At 35.2% G+C, this 9,238-nt stretch overlaps 1 protein-coding gene across 1 annotated transcript; it reads left to right on the plus strand.

Annotated features, from left to right (window-relative positions):
- Positions 1-4,878: 4,878 nt before the first annotated feature.
- LOC111461521 (axial regulator YABBY 5-like) lies at positions 4,879-7,272 on the plus strand. Its single transcript, XM_023105065.1, has 7 exons — positions 4,879-5,200; positions 5,615-5,734; positions 6,320-6,476; positions 6,559-6,607; positions 6,695-6,770; positions 6,846-6,915; positions 7,053-7,272. The coding sequence occupies exons 1-6, from the start codon at positions 5,126-5,128 to the stop codon at positions 6,912-6,914; spliced, it is 546 nt and encodes a 181-aa protein (XP_022960833.1). The 5' UTR covers positions 4,879-5,125; the 3' UTR covers position 6,915; positions 7,053-7,272.
- The last annotated feature ends 1,966 nt before the right edge of the window (positions 7,273-9,238 follow it).

Consider the following 9,238-nt stretch of genomic DNA (forward strand, 5'->3'; position numbering starts at 1 on the left):
TTTTTTTTTTTTTTTTTTTTTGGGTCCTTTTTCTTTTTGTGATAATGCTTCAAACTTGACGTATTGATGAAGTAATTCCATATGCTATCAAAACCAAGGTTCTTTGACACATCAATGGCCTTTGCATTTATGTGTGGTCAAGATGCTTACTCTCTTTTGGAATTTGCTTTTATTGAGTGTTCATGTTACTCGATAATCTGACTGAATTGGATTTAGTTTGAGTTGGATTATATTTTTTTAAAATTGAAGAAATTCGGTTTGATTTTATGAGATCTGACCTCAGTTGGAGAGAGGAACGAAACATTTCTTATAAGGGTGTGAAAATTTATCCTTAATAGACGCGTTTTAAAATTGTGAGGCTGACGACGATATGTAATGGGTCAAAGCAGAAAATATTTGTTAGCGGTAGGCTTGGGTTGTTACAAATGGTATCAGAGTTCCCGGAGGAGGTGCATTGTGAGATCCATATCTGTTGGAGAAAGGAAGGAAACACTCCCCATAAGGTTGTGGAAACCTACCGCCACAAAGCAGACAAATATCATGGGCTTGAGTTGTTACAGATTTGCTGGTTGATATTTTTTTGGTCGGCCTAAAAATAGGGTTACAACTCTACCTTACTTTTAAAATTGAAAAAATTCAGTTACATTTTGTGAGATTCAATGCGGAAATGAAACATTTGCTAAAGCCTCTCACTAGTAAAAACTTTTAAAACTGTGAAACTGATGATATCTTCTAGGGGTGAGTTTGAGTTGTTACAAATGATATCAGAGTCAGCGATGATGTTGACCCCAAAGGTGTGGATTATGAGATCTCACATTAGTTAAGGAGGAGAACAAAACATTCCTTATAAGAGTGTAGATGAGTTTTAAAACCGTGAGGCTAACGGCTATACGTAATGAGCTAAAGCGAACAATACCCGCTAGTAATGCAGTGATATTGGAGCTTTCCAACCAAGTCTACCTCAACCCATGGTAGACACTGAGGGGAAGGAGGAGGAGGAAAGAGTTTGGTTTGAAAGGGAAGAGGGGAGAATTGAAAGGCAGCCAGTTGTAGAGTGTGGTAAAGTTTGAGCAATGGATAAGGACAGCTACCCTGATGTAGGCCTCAGAGATTTAAATATAAAGTACCCTCCCTCTAAATTTGAGGGCAGAGGAGAGAGAAAGAGAGAGTTGAAGAAGGCGAGGGAGAATGTCATGGGCAGGCCTGGGTGGCGTTGGGTTAAAAAGGGTTCAAAATTTGACAGAAATAGCTAAAAAAGAAAGCTGTTTTGTGGGCTACTCAGAAGGAAAAGGTGGTGTGTTTAATAATACCCATTAAGAAAATGTTGATATCTGTTCTTCACTTTTGAGTATTAACATCATCAAAGTAATTAAGGGTTAGGGGTAGAGAGGTAGGTCTTCAGGCTGCTGCTGTTGCTGTACTTCAATGTGGGCTATGGGATGAGCAAAACACACACACACACACACTTGAAAGTGTTTCTATGGGACTATATATCATTTTTTTTTAAAAAGTATATGCTTTTCATCATTGAAATTTGTGTTCTTGTTTGCTTCTTCACATTTGGTTAAATCTTCTATCTTTTTGGTTTTAGGGAAAGAGAGAGAGATTTTGTTGTGTATAGAAAGTGAAACATGTAAAAACCTAACCCCATTACAATATCAACATGCTTATCTATCTTTTCGATCTTAGGTTCGATTTAAATGCTAAATAGAAGTGGGATCTTGATCTAGAACAACGAGGAACAGTCTGAGTCCACCGCTAATAGATATTGTCTTCTTTGACCCATTACGTATCGCTATTAGTCTCACAGTTTTAAAACACTTAGAGAGATTTTCACACTGTTATAAGAAATGATTAGTTCCCTTCTCTAACCAACGTGGATCTCACAATCCACCCACTTACGGATCAGTGTTCTTGTTGATACCATTAATAACAACTCGAGTCCACCATTAGTTGATATTGTTCACTTTGATCCGTTACGTATTACTTACTCGGGATGAATTATAAAGGTCGGGAAGGTATAAAGAACGAAAGGAATGAAGTTAGACACATGGCTATGCACGTGAATATGATGGAGGGAAGAACACATTAGAAAGAAAAAGGGAAAAGGATGGTGAATCAAAGAAGAAGGTGGCATGAGAGGGATAAGCAATATCAAACTTTCCTGGTAATGGTCCATTGTATGCAACATATGTTAGGTACTTTTCAATTCTTTTTAATACCAATTGGGTCACACCCATTTGCACCCAACTCTCTTCATCCATTCCCACCCACTTGCTAAATCAATTCATTCCTAGTACCCATTCGATAGCTTAGAATAATCGTTTGTTAAGCACATTCGAGTCTAAGCTCACCGCTAGTAGATATTGTCCATTTTGATCAATTATGTAACGCTGTCAACTTCATGGTCTTAAAACGCGTCTACTAGATAGAGGTTTCCATACCCTTATAAGAAATGTTTCATTATTCTTTCCACCCGACGTGGGATCTGACTCTGATACTATTTGTAACAGCTCAAACCCATAATTAGCAGATATTGTTCATTTTGCCCCGTTACATATCCTCCTCAGCCTTACGATTTTAAAACGCATCTACTAATGAAAGGTTTCTACACCCTTATAAGTAATGTTTTGTTCTCTTTTTCAACCAATATAAGAATGCTCGAGATATGTAGGTATATTCCCATGTTGCACGGGATGTAGGAAAATAAGGTCGTCGTCGGGTGGGATGGCTTCTTTTAATTACTTAAGACTTATAATGTCTATGTACTTATGATGTCTCTATAGTGCATGCAATTAAATTTTATTTTATCAATCATGAATATCATTTTTTTTATAACTATTTGACGCGTGTGTGGTTGCTAATAAGAGTATATGCTAGAAATATTTAATTTTTTTAGAGTATTTCATTTAATAAATATTTTTAAAAATAATAAAATAAATACTTAGCATTTTAAACGTGTGTTAATTAAACAAATTATTTTATTCCCACGTTTCTTTAAATAATAATTATTAAAAAAAAAACTCTTTTTTAAAATGGTTAAAAAATTTAAAACATTTCTTATATTAAATAACAACATTTTTTCTTAAAAAAAAAAAAAACAAACAAACAAAAGAAACACTCCATGATTTGCATAGTGCTCAAATATTGATCAAACTATACATATTGTTATATATAAACATAACATGTAACATGCTATTTAATCATGTGAAAATATTCATTTTAATTTTATTATTAAAAAATATACTCGAGTTTTGTTCGAGTTGAACTATAAACACCGACATAGCCTAAAAAAAGGGTGAAAGCTTAAAGAAAAATGTTGAGGGAGGGCAGAACTTTTTTGGATTTTTTCATGCTGTCAAAGAGTTGAACAATAGTTTTTTTTTCGTGTTGTCAAAGAGTTGAACAATGAAAATAGATGGTGAGTACCAAATCGAATTGATCGGGTCATGTAGGAACAAGGTTCAACTTCATTTGAGTCATGTCAAAACGCCCGTATTCACTATAAAAAAAAAAAGCAATTTTTACATTAAATTGTAAAGCTCGTTTTGTTCTAAAGAAAATGAAACATAATCGAAATAGTAAAGATGTATGTGTGAATATCGATCGGGAACTACCCGATCAATCGTTCAATCAAAAACATCGATTAATTTCAGGAACATTCGTGAAATTCTTACAAAACATAGAGTAAATTAAAAGTGGGACAGCTAATTTGTTTAATTTAATGTGGTCTTGAGAAACCTTAAATTTTACAATGTGTTAATACAGGTGGTGGCAGTGGCAGTGGCAGTGACAATTAATATTATGAATCATAAATAAGGTTTAGATATGAATTTAATGTTACATTAAACAGTAAACAGTGTGGAAAGCATTAATTTAAGGATTGAAATTGAAGCTTCAGTTCTTCCTTACGTACGATAAAAAGCTGTTAATTTCTTGATTTACATGTCAAGAAAGTAATGTGATTGTTAAGTTATTACTAACTTTACAAAAATTAAATTCCTATTCCAAAGGGTAAAATCGGGTATTCAATCAAAATAATAAACTTCCTCGTGAATCAAGATCTTTCGGCTCAACTCTCTCCTAATTTTGATAAGGGAGCAACTAGATAGCTCGATTGTATAAACATTTCTAGAACACCTTTAACAGAGAAACAAATAGACCTTATACTACGAGGTTGAAAGTTTGAATGTTCAAATATGTCTGTTTTAAGGTTAGATTTGGAAGTTAATTCAACGCTTGAGATTCCGTTGACTTGACTGAGTTTAGGAATCATGTTAAGAACAGATTTTGCAGATTCGGTTAACGTGACTGAGTTAAGGAACCATGTTAAGAACAGATTTTGAAGATTCTGTTGACTTGACTTGATTGAGTTAAGGGCATAACTCTCATTAGATTTTGAAAATTCTGTTCATTTGACTGAGTTAAGAGGACGACTATGATACCATGTTAAAAACAGATTTTGAAGAATCTATTGACTTGACTGAGTTAAGGGCATGACTCTAATACCATGTTAAGTACAGATTTTGAAGATTCTGTTGACTTTGATACTATGTTAAGAACCTCAAACCTCTGAATAGTACAATATTATCTACTCTAAGCGTAAGCTTTCCTGACTTTCGATTACTACAAGGGTCACATATTAGTAGAAATATATTCATTACTTAAAAATCCATGATCATTCCTGTTATTAGCCAACGTAGGACTCAACAATCCTCAACACAACACGCCCAAACTATAAGATATCGATATTCAAACTTCGAAAAAATGTCATTTCTGAACACATTAGCTTAAGCTTTTGCGTCCGAATTCATCCTCTTGGTCCTGAGCGGGCAAGGGCTTGTATATATATATATATATATATAGATACATATATAGATATAGATAAAAGGTTAGATTTAGTTTGGGTAGAAAAAGGAGGTGAAAGTTTTAGAGTGTCGTGATATAGAATGATCCAATTATGAGGAAGAGAAGAGGAGAGAATAAAAGCTATTTATTGTTGGAGCTTCTTCTCTTACTTTCTTCACCTTTTTCTCTCCACACTCTTCTTCTTCTTCCTCCTTCTCTTCACCAAAAGCACACTCCTGTTTGATTCATTGCCTCACACAACACCACCCATCACCCCATGGCCAGCTGCCTCGATATTGCACCTGAACAGCTCTGCTACATCCCTTGCAATTTTTGCAATATTGTTCTTGCGGTACTCATAAATTCTCTTCCTGTTCTTCTTTTTTCTTCTAGATCTTTATGGAAAATGCTCAATTCAAATGGTTTTCTAGATGAAAATGGGTGAGGGGAAGATATTAATTTGGGAAATTTTGGGTTGGAGTTTCAAACTTATGATGAACACAACTCATTAATGCCTTTTCTTTTCTTTCTTCGAAACCTCATCAGAAAAAAAAAAAAGAAAAAAACCCAGCTGCTTTGCTCAATGGGGGATGATAACACTAATCAACGTCTCACTCCAATTTTCAAAACATCATGCAACCATCTAAAAAAACCCTAAACAAAAACACCCTTCTCGGGTTTGGTCGTAATTCTATTTCTATCAACTTAAGCTTTTGAGTCGAAGAATTCGATATAGATTAATGATTATGACGATGATGATCGGCAGGTGAGTGTTCCATGCAGTAGCTTGTTTGATATTGTGACAGTCCGATGTGGGCACTGCACAAATCTGTGGTCCGTGAATATGGCTGCTGCATTTCAGGCTCTTTCCTGGCAAGATGTTCAGGTAACCCTAATAACCTAAACTTATCATTCAAAGAAAAAGGCTTCAAATTTTGCATCTTTTTGAGAAATTGGATGTGACCCAGATTCTAAAATCTTGAAACTAAGACAACCCACTTCAAAGTTTTCATTTTTATTTACACCACACAAAACCCTAGATAGCTACCTCCCACAGCTACTCAGCCGCCATAATCCCCATTGTTTTCCTCTTTTATCCACTGAGTTTCTTCATGTTCTTTCAGGTTTTAAGTGCTTTTGCGTTTAGGGTTCTTTTAGTTTTTGTAGTATGAAGCCTATATTGGTAGCTAGGTTTCTTTTGTCATTTACTGTTCCAACATTCACAGAAAAAGGAAAAGATGGCCAAGATCTGAAACCCCCTTTTGAATTTGTTTGGATATTCAACTCTCATCTGGGTGTTATATGCTTTATGAACTCATCAAACATCATTTCTCGGTCGAGGATTGTTAGGAGAGAGTTCCACGTTCTCTAATTTAGAGAAGAATAATATGTTTATAAGTGAGGAATACATCTCTATTAGAGTTTCATGTCTGTTGAACTATGCTTGAATTGGAATATGAAAAATTTGTAGGTACCAAATTACAACTTATACAGTTGTAACGGACCTGATTTTCAAGGTGATTTTGGATCGTCGTCGTCGTCTTCGTCATCATCGAAATGTGAAAACAACAAGATGGAAATTCGAGCAAACACAACAATGGGAACAGAGGAGAGGGTTGTGAATCGACGTCAGTGTTCTTTCATTTACTTTCCTCTGCAAATCTCTTAAAAAAAATTGAAATTTTATGAGTTGTTGTTATCCTTTTTCAGCTCCCGAGAAGAAGCAGAGAGTACCATCTGCATATAATCAGTTCATAAAGTGAGTAACCAAAGCCTTCACAACTTGGAAAAATTTTCTAAATTCATTATATTTTCAGTTCTTAATTACGATTTAATTGTGTTTCAGAGAGGAAATTCAAAGGATTAAGGCTAATAATCCTGAGATTAGCCATAGAGAAGCTTTCAGTACTGCAGCCAAGAACGTAAGCTTAATTTACAATAAAAAATTTTGGATGAAATGAATTTAAATTTGCTTATAAATCTCCAATTTTGATCAGTGGGCTCATTATCCTCGTATACCCTTTTGGTCGGATGTTGGAAACCAGCAATCAAATGAAGCTAGATGATGTAAGTAAACGTGAAAAACTAGATTAAATTATAAGTTTTATGTTCGTTCGTTTAAACGTTTTAAAGTTCATACACGAAATAGATAAAAATCTCGAATTTGATTCGAACGAATCTTGATTTGATATTGTTTTGGTCAGGGTTTGGAGCGTTTGATGTGAAGGGCATGAAGGACTGATCAATGAAGTTGCTGTTTTTTTCTTTTTTTCTTCTTATTTTACTTCATGAAAACAAACCCCAATGACTTGAATTTGTTGTTGAATTCAAGTGACAACTATAATATCTATCCATCTTTGGGTTGCTGTTGCATTATTTTCCACTATTGCTATCAAAATTTGACTTGAAAACTGTCACAATCTCTAATGATATCCTCATATGAAGTGAATCTTCACAAGAAAATGACACTTTTGGCATCACTTACCTCTAATCTAAATCTTATGAACGAACCCTTTTTAGTTTAGGATTAGTCGAGGAATTTGAACATCTGAATTCTTGGTCGATGATGGATGATGATAAGGTGAGAAGGGGTATGATTCTTGCACTTCCTTGGTGGTTTGCTAGTATCAGATTCTTTTCCTTTCCTTCACAGTTCTTCCAAATCAAGTACATTATAAAGGGAATGAAGGGAGATGGAATTCCCTTCCACATATAGCTTTGTGGGGTTATCTACTAATCCATGACGATCATTCGACATGACCCTCACGCTCGTTTAGGCTAATAGATTATGATGAATTCATCTCATTCCATGCATGTCATGCACTGTCACGTCAGTTGGAAAGGGGAACGAAGCATTCTTTATAAGAGAAGTTTAAAGAGGTAATATTTGTTAGCGGTGGAGTTGAACGGTTACCTGACGGGGAAGAAAAGAGAGAAGGAAAGGGAAAAGAGGGGGAAAGCAAAGGTGTTTCCTTTAGAGACACAAAAAGCAAGTTATCTAAGAAAAGATTTGGAGTGTCGAAGCGGAGATAGCATAGAGAGGAAGCAGCTATGGCCATAATTAGGCACCACCACTGTCAAAAACAAAAGTAGATGAGGACCACCGTAAGCTATTTTCAATCCCCTTTTCAAATATTTCTTAATTTTACATAACAAATATTAATCAAAAGGAAAAAAAAAAAACAAAGAACCACTAACTAAAGCTACCATAAAAGATCAATCTTTTTCAGATTCAAAATCAAATGCATCATTTCATTTTATTCAAACCATTGACTGCCTAAACATGATTGTTTCCCAAACAAAATGTTCTAAATTAATATGCTTTCTTTTGTGTCGGGTCCAATACATCAAACTTAATTATGGTTTCTCTTTTCGAGTTTAATAATGTATGGGATGAGAAATTCGAATATCTGATCTTTTGATTATAAGTTTGCCTAAAAGTTTAAATCTTTATGGATCTATTTTAGTCTTTCAACGGACACAACTTTACTTTACTATTTTTTTTTCTTTTAAAGTTTTTCAAATTTCTATAAATGGGGTATTTTGGTCCAATTTTTAAATTAAAAAAACCCTTTTTTGCATCTAGCTATTTTTACTTAAAGAAAGTAATTTGACTATTTTTCAAAATAGATAAAAAAAAAAAAAATCAAGAATCAAAGAAATTGGTCTCGTGAAATTTGTTTAGTACTAAAATTTAAGCACAAGAGTGGGATGGATAATAAATATAATTAGTTAAACATTAAATTATAAGGAGAGAGAGAGAGAGAGAGAGAGAGAGAGAGAAAAATGATGGAATGTCATAGGGATCTTCAAGTGGTTGGAAATGAATGTTAGGGTTGGAGAGATTGATTACAAGCTGTCAAAAGAAAGAAGTAAAGAAGCAATAATAATAAATTCATTCATTCAGTTGGAAAAAGACATGAGAAAAGAGTATAGAGTGGAGCAGGAGCAGCGGCAGCAGCAGAGGTAGCGGTGGTGAGTGGAAGTCATACGGCCGCTGCCACTGGGCGCTGCAGTAGCAGCAGCAGCAGCAGCAGCACCGGCACCACCACCCTCACATCTTCACAAAAACTTTACTGACATTTAGAATCTGAAACGTCACACTCGTGTCTGCTACGCATTCATTTCACTTCCTATCTCATTTCAATCTCTCTGACTTTCTTCTTCCCCACACAGTCCAGACATAAGCCCCTCCCCCCCTTCCCTTCCGCACTCACCCACTCACTTTTCTTCTTGGACCTTTCTATCTCTCTCTCTCTCTCTTCAAATCTTCATCAGGCTGAAGGGTTGTCTTTGTTTCCTCCTCATTCTATCACATTCCCAACTTTGATGATGCTTCAAAAATGGGGGATGGGGGGGGGGGGGGCCCCCCCCCCCCCCCCCCCCCCCC

The sequence above is a fragment of the Cucurbita moschata genome, unplaced genomic scaffold, assembly GCF_002738365.1.
Source record: "Cucurbita moschata cultivar Rifu unplaced genomic scaffold, Cmos_1.0 Cmo_Scf00025, whole genome shotgun sequence".
Classification (NCBI taxonomy): domain Eukaryota; kingdom Viridiplantae; phylum Streptophyta; class Magnoliopsida; order Cucurbitales; family Cucurbitaceae; genus Cucurbita; species Cucurbita moschata.